Source organism: Urtica dioica, chromosome 4, assembly GCF_054948205.1.
Source record: "Urtica dioica subsp. dioica isolate 48M chromosome 4, U.dioica_male_clone48M_v1_H2, whole genome shotgun sequence".
Taxonomy (NCBI): Eukaryota; Viridiplantae; Streptophyta; class Magnoliopsida; order Rosales; family Urticaceae; genus Urtica; species Urtica dioica.
The window spans coordinates 3,306,776-3,319,328 of record NC_142759.1 but is presented as its reverse complement, the minus strand read 5'-3'; the positions used below and the strand labels follow the sequence as shown (position 1 = coordinate 3,319,328).

Genomic DNA, 12,553 nt, shown 5'->3' with positions numbered 1-12,553 from the left:
GCATTATCAGGATCCTATGACATTGTTATAGATGTTTTAATGTGTAATTTATATACATATATATAGGTGGAGTCTAGATATAAACAAGTTGAAATGTAGAAAAAGTAGATACAGTTATAATACAACCGACCAAAAGCGTACAAGGGAATAGCTTATAATTGAATGAATATATGGTGGTGTGGTGAAGAAACGTGTTTCCGCCGTAAGATGAACAGCTAATAAGATCGTATATGTGTACATATATATATATATGTATATATATATATCTGTGTTTGTGAGTGTGACAGCTAGATTATATTGAGAGAGAGAGCGATGTATATATCGTCAGTGAGCGATTGATAGTCGTTCACGAATTAACTAGCTATATATAAACAGACACAATAACACTCGATATTACATATGCAATACAGATCATATGGCTGAGGAACACGTGAGCGGCTTCGCTAGATTCCCGTGAGACAAAAACTAATTGTTTAAATTTATAAAATAATAATAAAAAAAAACTAAAAATATTCAACGTATCTACGTTACAAAACGCATAGTGATTGTTTATGTGCCAGTTATACCACATACGTTACATCTCACGGGTCGCTCTCTCGCAGCTTCTAGTTCCACAGTTATCCGTTATTTCAACCTCGTAAATAATTATATTTTTTTAACCAAAAATGTAGATATTATCTATTTTTTGCTTAATTTTCATAAATTTTCACTTTGTAATTACCTTGTTTAGAAAAGTAATATGTTTCTTATATTCAGTTTTTAGATCTCATTTCGTTGGTATCAATGTTTTCGTCTATATCAGATTTATTCTCATCTGTATTTCTGTTAATCTATACCTTCTTAAATTGAATTTTCGATAGATTTTCGTGGGTATCATAATTTTATTCTTTAATGATTTTGTAATTCTTGGTTACGACATAAGCATGTTTGATAATCATTACACGATTATTATATTATGACATCGGTAGAAGCACAGACACAGCTGATGAGCATATATATAGTGATTGTTAATGCGTTATTTGACTTGATGACGTGCCTTGGTGGGCCCAAAGTCACTATTAAGGTTCAAGAAGTATAATAGAGATAAGGACAAAAGCTCGAATAACCGTGAGTTTTGGAAGACCTTTGAATTAAGATTAAAAGGGGTGGATACGACTCCGTTCGAAGTCGGGAAGAGAGAACACTTTGGGGTCGAAACTCGAAACGTCACTCAATCCGCGGTTCTAAAAGAGGGATTAGAGTGTGGTGGTGATGGCTCCTCGCTCAACTTCACGCCGGATGTGAGTTCGCTCTTCGTTTAACTTCATGCCGGAAGTGAGTTCGTTCTTCGCTCGACTTCATGCCGAAAGTGAGTTCGCTCTTCGCTCAACTTCTCGCCGGAAGTGAGTTCGTTATTCGCTCGTCTTCATGCCGGAAGTGAGTTCGTTGCCGCGGTTTGTAAGAAAATAGAAACGTGAAGTATGTGGTGAAATGTTTAAAAGTCGTTTCTGAATTATATTTAGAAGCGACAAAATCGCTTCTAAAGATCAGCTTCTAAAGGTCAGTAAAAAATTAGAAGCGATATTAGAATCGACTAGTCGCTCTTAATGTTGCTGTTTTGTATTTTTTTTTAATTTAAATATATTTTATTATTCAATTAACTAATGAATTAACTAATAAATTACAAATTTATATTTACCGGTTTAAACTAATTACTAAGTTAATTAACCAACAAATTAACCTAACATATTTAACAAGTTAATTAACTTAATATTAATATTTGAATTATTGACTTAAATAACTAGCTCACAAACTTATTTACTAAATTAACTAAGTTAGTGAAATTAACTACTTATTAACAAAGTTATTAATCTAATATAACTAATTAGCCATTTATTAACATATAAAATAATTACCTAAATAACCAATTAACCAATTTATTTACATAAGTAATTAATTTAACTAAATAATTACAAAAGCACAGGTACTCAGGCTGAAGCATAGGCCACACAAAAGGAAAGCAAAGAAGAGCAGCGACATCGACACCTTGGTTGAGCTTCCATCAGAAGACCCACCCTCTGCCGTAGGTAGAGTTTTCGATCCAGTTCTTACCAAAAATAAAACAATAACATTACATCACAAATTACAGCATACATTAATTTTTTTTTCTTTTATTTCTTTTGGGTATGAAGGAGTGTTGTAAGAGAATAGAGAGAGAGAGAGAGTAAAAACGAGAAAAAAAGTCAAGAGAGAACATCCACGCTGGATTCGTTGATATCAATTTTTTTTTTACCATTGCAAGTGTTGTTGGGCGGGCCGGGTTTGAACTTCGCTGGCGCCGGGGAGAGCGAGAGCCTGAGTCTAGTTAATGGGAATGCCTATGGTGGTGGTGGTGTGGTGGTCGAGCGGCGGAGGAGGAGGTGGTGGTGTGGTGCAAATCTTATGAACGAGAGAGAGAAAGAGAGTAGTCGGAGGTGGCGGTGGTGGTGAGAGCGGCAGAGGTTGTGGTGATGTGGTCTAAGAGAATAGAGAGAGAGACTAAAAACGAGAAAGGGAGGGAGAGAGAAGTCGTAGAGGAAGAAGATAGAAGAAATCGGCCAAGGAAGAAGAAAGTCGCGGTTAATTTTTAGGTCAGACAAAATGGCTTCGTTTTTGTAAATTATTGAAAAATTTGGTGAATAAAAAAGGAGCGGAAAATTTTCAGTAGTTTAGAAGTGACTTCTAATTGGCAAGAAAATTTTAGAAGCGATTTTTTCGATACAAAATGCTTGGAATTTGGTTGATTACGTTAGAAGTGACAAATCACATCTAATAGAAAAAATCGCTTCTAATTTAAGGCGTTGCTTCTAAAACTTTTTTTTGTAGTAATGTAAGTGAAACACACGAGGATCGATTTCTCAAACTCTTTGACACTTTTATAAAGAGAATATAATTTGACTTGATTAAACTTTTGTTTGTGAGAGAGCAAGAGAATATTTACTTCTCTTTTTTGTTTTTATTGCGTGAGTGAAGTGGTTTTTCTAAACATTTTTTTTTAATCTCAAATGTGTCTGTGAGAAAAAAAAAATTAAGAGAGAAAAATTTTGACACGGGTGGAAATTTTTTGAGAGAAAAATGGTAAGGTAGGGGTATTTTTTATTTTTTATGTCGTCTTGTACTTTTGATGCAATTTATCTATACGGATACGACCAAATTAATTTCCATTTTCTTTTTCTTGATAGACAAGGTATCTGACTCTTCTACCCACACACAAAAACGTTTTTACATCGCTGTGTAATGCTCTGAATTTTAATATCGTAAAATTATTATTTTATCAAACTAAATTTTATTATTCACTTTTAATTTCTCTCTTGTAAAAAAAAATATTTATATATTTTTCAATATTTTATTTATTTAATTTTCAAAGGTGTTAGTAATATAAATTATTAAGGTTTCAATTTCTTATAATATATTTCAAGTATCCACGATGTAATGTACGTATATATATATATATATATATATATATATATATATATATATATATATATATATATAAAGAATTTTCAAAAACAGCCCTTGTTCTTATTGTACGTATATATATATATATAAAGAATTTTCAAAAACAGCCCTTGTTCTTATTGTACGTGTAAGTACATATATATTTATGTATGAAAATGTGTGTATAGTATGTATCAGTAAGACTGTAAGAGCAACACTCTTGCACAACAAATAGTCTTGCCACGAATAACAAATTGTGGCCCAGCTATTATTTTAGTCGAGCATATCCTTTCCTCCTAGAATAATTGTCCTTCATTCACTCTCTGGTTCGCGAAACCCGTTCCAGCAAGGAAAAAAAAAACCCGCACGGAGAGGAAGAAGAAAGGAAGAGCGAGAGAGGAAGAGATCGAAACTGAGAGAGTCTGAGCGCGAGAGAGTTTGGGAAAGCGAAAGAGGTATTTTGAAATAGAGAAAAACGCAGAGCTAGAGAGAACAAAAGAAAACGAGAGAAAGAGTGACCCGAGGAAGAGAGAAGGCTGAGATGGAGTTTTCTCCGGAGTTCATCGCTGGGTTTTGAAACTGAATTGATTGGGGCTTTTACTTCGTCTCGGTTTTTGAACGGGATTTAGGGGATTCAGAGGCAGGTACTAACCGAGTTCTGTTCAAGGTACGGCTTTGGATTTCTTCACGTCATCGTCTTGGTCGAATTTCTGAGATGGAAATTTAGGGTTTCAAAGTTAGATGTTTTGTTTCAGTGGGTCAGAGTAGAAACCTGAAGTTGGAACTTGTCTTGTTTAATTTGGTAATCGTTGTTGTCTCTATGGACTGAATTGATGGTAGTTCTCATATTATAGTGTTGGAGCGATCATGTGGATTTGAAAATATGGACTGATATTGTGAATTAACTAACCTTATGTTTTTCTGGAAATATGAATTGATGACCGGCCATTTGAAATTCGATGCAATTCCCGTTATTTGTTGTTCGTTTAGTGTTATTTTGTTGGTCTGAGTCTTTGGTTTTGGAATTCAGCTTGGCCGTACTTTGGGATTTATGCTCATGTGTAAAAGTGATTGAAGTCTCTGTTTAGTTTATCTAGCAGATGTACAAATAAGCTTTTGCTTTGTAAAAATTTGTTTATGTTTTCGTTTATCTTTCGACTTGTAAAGTAAATAACCGAGTACACGCCATGGGATAGTTTTGTAAAGTTTATTAGTGTTTAATTATAGTCGATATTCACAACCCCTTTCCCGGGGCGTGACAACCCGTCTTTCATTTTCAATACCAAAGGAGAATTTTTCCTTTCTCGAATTTCAACAGAGTGAAAGGCAAAGAGATTTCTCGAATTTTAAAAGCAAGAAGATGGGTGAGAAATGGAAGCACACTGCTCTTCTCGTCATCGACATGCAGGTTCATATCTCCCATCTCAATTCACCAAATCTGTTCAAAATTCTCATCAAAATCTCGATTCTCTCCGTGGATTGAGCAGAAAGATTTCATAGAAGATGAAGGTCTAATGCGAGTGGACGGAGGCAAAGCCATCGTCCCAAACGTCGTCAAGGCGGTCCAAGTCGCTCGTCAGCGTGGCATTTTCGTAATTTGGGTGCGTTTCTCGATTCTTCCTTCTTCCTCTTCTTGACTCTTGAGACTTAAAAAAAAAAGCACGTTGTCGTTTGCGAGATGAAAGGTGGTCCGCGAGCACGACTCACAAGGGCGAGACGCGGAGCTGTTTCGCAGTCGTTTATATGTTCCGGGGAAAGTGGGACCCACTGCGAAGGGGAGCGTCGGATCGGAGCTTGTGGATGGGCTGGTTATTGAGGAAGAGGATTACAAGCTCGTCAAGACACGTTTCAGTGCTTTCTTTGCCACCAATCTTCATTCCATTCTTCAGCGAGCTCAAATTCATCACTTGGTTGTCACTGGTAAATATCCGATGCCTATATGAAGCTCCTCAAGAAAGAAACACAACTATTTGCGACGAATCTAGGGCTGAAACCGATTCGGTTTGGTTTTGGCCCGTTTTATGAACCGGAACCGAATTTTACGATTTTTCGAAATTTTGAGATCAATGTCCTATTACTGAGATTCGGCCCGAATCTTAGAAACTGACCAATTTGAAAATCGGTTTTGAAAAGTGGTTATCCCGTTCTAAACCCGGTTATGTGTAGGCGTTCAGACTCCGAATTGTATTAGACAGAGTGTATTCGATGCCGTGGCTTTGGATTACAAGTCCGTTGAAGTAATTGCTGATGCCACCGCTGCTGCGACGCCGGAGATCCATTCTGGTATGTCGATTTCTGTTTCAGCTAACTTGGCGAATGGTTTTTTTTTTTTAAATTTATTTATTTATACCAAGAACAAGTGGGAAGGAAATATCCATTTTTAGGAAGGAAACATAGTGGAGTGGGTCTGAATTGGTTAAAGAACAAGTGGATATTGAATTTATGAGAGAGAACTATACCCATAAAATCCTAAAATGATACAGTACAGAGTGTAACAATGGAGAGAGAGAGAGAGAGAGAGAGAGAGAGAGAGAGAGAGAGAGAGAGAGAGAGAGAATCATCTTATATATGAGATTATGTTCATATATTGAGAAAAAAATGAGAGTTTTAATTGCAACAATATATTTGTGAGATAGCCAACATACTTGACATGAAGAACGTTGGAGTCGGTGCGCCGACCTTGTCAGAGTGGTGCGACGATGAAGATGCTTGATCACAGGATCATGAGAAAAAAAAAATATGCAAAGTTCAAATAAAAAATAAAAATAAAAGTGGACTTGGTGTGTTTGTTGACATGTATTTACTTTCTCTGTTTAAATTTTAAATTAGTGTCTCAGCGGCACAATGTTTATTTGATGCTATTGAAAAAAAAAAAAAATTGCATTTGTAATCCATTGACTCTTCAAATCCGAATATAACCAGCATCTTCTTGTGTTTTGGACTTGATCCTAACTCTTTATCCATGCTTTTTTTATTTTTTATTATCATTCGAATTGTTTAAGTTCGATTGTATTGATTTGCCATTACTTCATAGGTAATGAAGTAGAAACTCGGTATCTGGAATTTTGCATCCAAATTTTATCACAGGCTTTATTGTAATATATAAACTTGAATATGCTTGCAACAAAACTAAGCTTATTATCATTTCAAGATAACGAAATTTTGGTGCTAATTCAGCATATGGAAAATCAGAATACCAGTTCAAAATAAAAACTCAACACTCTGTTAAAATAGAGCATGAAATAGACTGTCATGGAGCCATATAGAATAAGGTTTCGTAGGAGAAGATGCAAATATGAGCATGGGTATAATGGACTGTCATCGTTGATCTTTGGCGGTACTTTTGTCAATGATACCTTGACATGGGTGACGTGTACCGATGAATTTTTCACCGCTAATACTCGGCTGATTTGTTGTGGCGAGTAACCATAGAAAAATGCAATTTCGTGGTAATTTCAACAAAGAAGTCTAAAAATTGGAAACCTTGGATAGCTATCATTGCTACTTTTCTTACCTTTGTGTCGTTTATCCCGACTCCAACACTCGTTTATATTCACAAAATTTTCCGAAAGAAAACGTGTCCAATATCAAAATCTTTGCTGTGTTCGAAATTTGAGAAATATTAGGTGGACAAACAACATGAAAAAAAAAAAAAAAAAGCATAGACAATAACTTCATAGGCAAAATACATAGGGCAGCTAGTGATAAACTTAAATATGCTTGTAAATCAAGCTAATCATTGTAAGAAAACAAACTATAGCTCGTAATTCATCTCACAAAAAAATAATTCGGAATCTTACTTGGAGAACAATCTAAATAGGTGCTTTTAAAATAACCACATCGATTCATTATTTTTCCATAATCTCATGCTTTAACGAGTTTGCAACATCGATGACGAATCGGTACTTAACGTCACCTTTGGATAAGCGCTCAAAAGCAGTGTTCACATAATCCATCGGAATAACCTCCACATCAGCAGTGATGTTGTGTTTCGCTGCGAAATCGATCATCTCTTGCGTTTCTTTCATTGATCCGACCCCACTTCCGGCAATAAGTTTCCTTCCTATAAAATATTATTTGCGCATTGCCACATAAATAAATATGTAAGAACAAATCATGATTACTAATAATAATAATAATAATAATAATAAAAAGTTCTTACCCATGATCAAAGGGAATACTGGGAGTTCTGGGGGCTCATTTGGTAGACCAACTAAAATTAATTTTCCATTGGTCTTCAAGAGGCCAACTAAAGGCGAGTAAGGATGAGAGCTTGAAACAGTGTCAATGATACCATCCATCGACCCCATAAAACCCTACAATTATATTCCAAAAAATTGTGCTCGTCTATTATTAAAACAAAAAATTAGGTAAATAATCAACTAAAACGTTTGAAGTTGTTATATAGTCAACGTTTTGTAAATTTTAGGTAAATAATCATAAAAATGGCGTGAACTTAATAAATGGAAGTGGATATTTACTTAAGATTTACATGTGTAAATATATAAAAGTAAGTATTTACCTAAAATTTATGAAATGTTGACAGTTATTTAGCAATGTCAAAATCTAAATGTGGCTATTTACCTAATGGACTTTTATTAAAATTCATAAATCCACTTACCTTTAATTGATCTTGGTCATGGCTAATCAAAAACTCATCGGCACCAAGGCGCTCCAAAGCTTCCTTCTTCTTCCCGGGAGAGGTGCTAATAACGGTAACTTTGGCGCCAAGAGCTTTTCCGAATTTGACTGCCATGTGTCCAAGCCCGCCAAGCCCAACAACGCCGAGGTGCTTATTGGGCCCAGCGAGCCCAAAGTACTGTATTGGGCTGTAAACAGTGATCCCAGCGCACAGTAACGGTGCAACGCCGTACAAAGGAAGGCCCAAAGGGATTTTGACGGCGAATTGTTGGTCTACAACAGAATTGTTGGAATAACCACCGTATGTTCGAGAGCCATCAGGGTAGTGATTATTACACGTCCAAATCACTTTTGGGCAATAATTTTCCATTTCTTGATTACAATTCTCACACCTCCCACATGAACCCACCATGGACCCAACCCCTGCAATGTCTCCAACTTTGAATTTTGTTGCATTTTCACCCACTTTTGTCACTTCACCGATAATCTCATGCCTGCCACACACAAAAAAAAAAGTAAAATAATAATTAATGATAATATATCATTTTGATCCAAAGAATTACATAATATATGGATATATAAGAAAAGTGTTGTTGCTTTCCACTTATTAACTATAAGTTGGATTATATTATGGATATATAAAATATTGCATTGTGATGTTTATAACCTATATCCATAATCCAACTGTTTTACTTTTATATATCGTTTTATTAGCTTACTAGTTATATTTTAAGAAATCTCTCTTGCGAAAATCGAGAAGACCCGCATGATTTGGACTATTTGAATAGTCAAACCAGCTAGCAAAATCAAAAATATCCACGTCACCATCAAATACGACGTGTCGTCTGACTGCTCGCCAGTGTTCTTTGACTTCTTTCCTTTTTTCCCTTTCGTATTCGTGTTCAAAATAGCTATTTTAATTCCTCTGCTGATCGGACACTTTCTCAGCGCCTTCTCAGGTTAAAAAAAAATTATACGATTTCGATTCCGTTTCGGATTATTTGATTCGAGGATGAAATTAAGGTTCGTATCATCGGCGACCGTGAATTTTTTATTCGATTATGATATTCCAAACGCACGAGCTACAAAAAGTTTGGAAACCAGATGTTAATTTAACCTAAAAATAAATAATAACTGGATTATTGCTGTTTTTTATTATTATTATCAAAAGTTAGATTATGCTGTTGACAGGACTGGCTGTTGATATAATAAATTTAAAATCTAATAACAAAAATATAGTTGTATGGATAGAGAAATTACCCAGGAACGAATGGATAGATTGTCGCGCCAAGTTCGTCTTTGGCAAAGTGAAGGTCAGAGTGGCAAACGCCACAATATAGTATCTTTATCGTTATATCGTTCTCACCATTTTCCCTGATCAGTTAAATTAAGATAAATTAAAAAAAAGTTGTCTTCTTTGTCGGTTATATTACCATCACAACATTTAGCCTAAAAAAACTGCATATAAAAAACAAATAAGCATTATAGTAATCATATTAATAAATACCTTCGAGTGAAGTGATACGGAGAGAGAATTCCCGAGGAATCTCTAGCAGCCCATCCTTTGGCATTATTGCGCTCCTCTGCTAATTCGTGGCCTAATTTAGACATTTTTTTTTTTATTTAGTCTATAAGAGGAATATGGTACACACTAGTGTAGAGATAGAGAGAGGGTTAGCTTTGGAGATGAAGGGTACTAATAAGTTGATATGCTTTGTTTCCAATCTATATATATTTATATACCTTAATTATTAAGCTGGCTCGGGGGACAAGAAACTGAAGATAAAAGGATATGACTAGTCAAACAAATACAAATTGATATCTTAATTGCATTGGTCAATCTGATTGAAGTATTGAATATTATTATATGTGGATATCCAAGTAGTTGCTTAAATGAATATTAACACCTTGTGACTTGCATGGTCAAACTAAGTCTGCTTTCCACGACGAAAATATTTTATGTCGTGGAAAATTACCGCGATAGTCAATTCTACGACGTGAAAATTTATTACGATGATTTTTACCAGTTGTGGAATCCACTGTTGTACTAACCAGTGATCAAGCACTATTGTAGGCTTGATTGTTTAACTTAATTCAAAAAAATAAAATCTATTGTAATTAGTTTTAAAAAAAAGCAATGCAACAAACAATATATATATATAAAAAAAAAAAAAAACAAACAAACAAACAAATTAAGCTGAGAATGAATTGGACGCACTTTATATCTAAGCGTAGTAATGAATAAACAACTAATAACATCATGCAAATGGAAATCAATAATTTATTATTGAAACAAACAAATTCCAACCCATATGATAAACATGAATGTGCTTGCATCAAGATGATTATCACAAGATACCAAATAACTTACACTACTGACTCTACCACACATGAAAAATCAAATACAGGCTAAACAAAATAACTTAGATGAATTGAAAAGCACGTAAACCAATAATTCCATGATCATTTCAAAAGGGAGAACTTAAGGTGTTTGCAATGTCGATGACGAAGCGGTACTTAACGTCGCCTTTGGATAAGCGCTTGAAAGCAGTATTCACATAATCCATCGGAATGACCTCCACGTCAGCAGTGATGTTATGTTTCGCTGCGAAATCAATCATCTCTTGTGCTTCTTTCACGGATCCGATTGAGCTTCCGGAAATAGATTTCCTTCCTATGAAATATTATTCGTACATTTCCGACATAAATATACATATAGTATAAGCGCAAATAATAATTCCCAATAACTATAATAAATCTTACCCATGATCATAGGGAATACTGGGAGTTCCGGGGACTCTGTTGGTAGACCAACTAAAATTAATTTCCCATTGGTCTTCAAGAGGTTAACTAAAGGCAAGAAAGGATGAGGACTTGAAACAGTGTCAATGATACCATCCATAGTGCCCATAAAACCCTACAATTATATTCCAAAAATATACAAATTAGTTGATTAATAAAAGAAAAAAAAAACACGAAACTCATAAATAAATAAAAAAAATTACCTTTAATTGATCTTGGTCATGGCTAATCAAAAACTCATCGGCACCAAGACGCTCCAAAGCTTCCTTCTTCTTTCCGGGAGAAGTGCTTATAACGGTAACTTTGGCGCCAAGAGCTTTTCCGAATTTGACTGCCATGTGTCCAAGCCCACCAAGCCCAACAACGCCGAGGTGCTTATTGGGCCCAGCGAGCCCAAAGTACTTTATTGGGCTGTAAACAGTGACCCCAGCGCACAGTAACGGTGCAGTGCCGTGCAAAGGAAGGCACAAAGGGATTTTGATGGCGAATTGTTGGTCTACAACGTAATTGTTGGAATAACCACCGAATGTTCGAGAGCCATCGTGGTAGTGATTGTTATACGTCCAAATCATTTTTGGGCAATAATTTTCCATTTCTTGATTGCAATTCTCACACGTCCCACATGAGCCAACACTGCAACCAATCCCTGCGATGTCTCCAACTTTGAATTTTGTTGCATTTTCTCCCACTTTTGTCACTTCACCAACAATCTCATGCCTGTAAATAAATAATAATAATAAAAAAATTAATTCCATCTAAACTAGAAGATCCCCTAGAGAGTTTATAGTGTGTAGAGATTTACCCTGGAACGAATGGGTATATAGTGGCTCCGAGTTCGTCTTTGGCAAAGTGGAGGTCTGTATGGCAAACGCCACAATATAGTATCCTTATTGCGATATCGTTCTCACCATTTTCCCTGTTCCATCAAAATCAATCACAACAATTTAGGCCTAAAACAAAGACATATATATATATATATATATAAGTTTTTTTATATATATATATATATATATATATATATATATATATTATGATAATCATAAATACCTTCTAGTAAAGTTGAAGGGCGAGAGAATCCCTGAGGAGTCTCTAGCAGCCCATCCATTGGCATTGTGCTTCTCTGCTGATTCCTCTCCTAATTTAGACATTTCTTTTTATTTTAGCCTAAGAGATATTAATAGTACGCAATGAGAGAGACTTAGAGAGTGAGTTAGCTATATATATAGATCAAGAGTAGTGATGAGTTGTTTAATATGCCGTGGTATTCGAGTCCCGATCTGTGGACATATATTCGAGTCCCGATCTGTGGATAGTGTATATATAATATATATATATATATATATATATATATATATATATATATATCAATTAATTTATGAGTGCCTAGGTCATTTATATTAAATATATTTTTGGTAGTACGTGTAAATCGAAGTATTGGGCATAAAAAACAATGAAAAAGCATAATGGTTACTTAATTTAGCTCATCACCTATGTCACCTTCTTATATTGCTCATTGTCTACGTCACTCTATCTTATTTGATCACTAGCTACGTCATCCTTTGTCTTTTCATTGTTTTTTAATTTGCTCATATTCATGGTCAAATTCAAACGATAATTTTCATCAGGTTAGACTAACCGTTAGAGAATTCATACA

At 35.0% G+C, this 12,553-nt stretch overlaps 3 protein-coding genes across 4 annotated transcripts; 1 reads left to right on the top strand and 2 right to left on the bottom strand.

Moving 5' to 3' along the window:
* The first annotated feature begins 3,735 nt into the window (after positions 1-3,735).
* On the top strand, positions 3,736-6,402 carry LOC149399343 (putative inactive nicotinamidase At3g16190). 2 transcript variants are annotated; one of them, XM_089611496.1, is made up of 6 exons: positions 3,736-4,123; positions 4,775-4,864; positions 4,944-5,057; positions 5,142-5,376; positions 5,623-5,739; positions 6,093-6,402. In XM_089611496.1, exons 2-6 carry the CDS (start codon positions 4,817-4,819, stop codon positions 6,167-6,169), a joined length of 591 nt encoding a protein of 196 aa, XP_089467622.1. In that variant the 5' UTR covers positions 3,736-4,123; positions 4,775-4,816; the 3' UTR covers positions 6,170-6,402. The 2 variants fall into 2 exon arrangements, with proteins under 2 accessions (XP_089467622.1, XP_089467621.1); XM_089611495.1 differs by lacking the exon at positions 3,736-4,123 and having other exon boundaries at positions 4,670-4,864.
* A 718-nt stretch (positions 6,403-7,120) lies between these two features.
* Positions 7,121-9,804, bottom strand: LOC149399342 (putative mannitol dehydrogenase). Its single transcript, XM_089611493.1, has 5 exons — positions 9,605-9,804; positions 9,358-9,471; positions 8,078-8,591; positions 7,619-7,772; positions 7,121-7,519 (listed from the first exon to the last, which is right to left on the bottom strand). The coding sequence occupies exons 1-5, from the start codon at positions 9,706-9,708 to the stop codon at positions 7,305-7,307; spliced, it is 1,101 nt and encodes a 366-aa protein (XP_089467619.1). The 5' UTR covers positions 9,709-9,804; the 3' UTR covers positions 7,121-7,304.
* A 558-nt stretch (positions 9,805-10,362) lies between these two features.
* LOC149399341 (putative mannitol dehydrogenase) lies at positions 10,363-12,189 on the bottom strand. Its single transcript, XM_089611494.1, has 5 exons — positions 11,947-12,189; positions 11,702-11,815; positions 11,103-11,616; positions 10,861-11,014; positions 10,363-10,771 (listed from the first exon to the last, which is right to left on the bottom strand). Exons 1-5 carry the CDS (start codon positions 12,045-12,047, stop codon positions 10,566-10,568), a joined length of 1,089 nt encoding a protein of 362 aa, XP_089467620.1. The 5' UTR covers positions 12,048-12,189; the 3' UTR covers positions 10,363-10,565.
* Positions 12,190-12,553: the final 364 nt, after the last annotated feature.

Coding starts and splice junctions, on each gene's coding strand:
- LOC149399343 (XM_089611496.1), top strand. CDS start 4,817: ATGGGTGAGAAATGGAAGCACACTGCTCTTCTCGTCATCGACATGCAG. Junction 5,058..5,141: donor GTGGCATTTTCGTAATTTGG/GTGCGTTTCTCG, acceptor GCGAGATGAAAG/GTGGTCCGCGAGCACGACTC. Junction 5,377..5,622: donor TCATCACTTGGTTGTCACTG/GTAAATATCCGA, acceptor GGTTATGTGTAG/GCGTTCAGACTCCGAATTGT.
- LOC149399342 (XM_089611493.1), bottom strand. CDS start 9,708: ATGTCTAAATTAGGCCACGAATTAGCAGAGGAGCGCAATAATGCCAAA. Junction 7,773..8,077: donor ATGACCAAGATCAATTAAAG/GTAAGTGGATTT, acceptor ATATAATTGTAG/GGTTTTATGGGGTCGATGGA. Junction 7,520..7,618: donor AGTATTCCCTTTGATCATGG/GTAAGAACTTTT, acceptor AATATTTTATAG/GAAGGAAACTTATTGCCGGA.
- LOC149399341 (XM_089611494.1), bottom strand. CDS start 12,047: ATGTCTAAATTAGGAGAGGAATCAGCAGAGAAGCACAATGCCAATGGA. Junction 11,617..11,701: donor ATATACCCATTCGTTCCAGG/GTAAATCTCTAC, acceptor ATTTATTTACAG/GCATGAGATTGTTGGTGAAG. Junction 10,772..10,860: donor AGTATTCCCTATGATCATGG/GTAAGATTTATT, acceptor AATATTTCATAG/GAAGGAAATCTATTTCCGGA.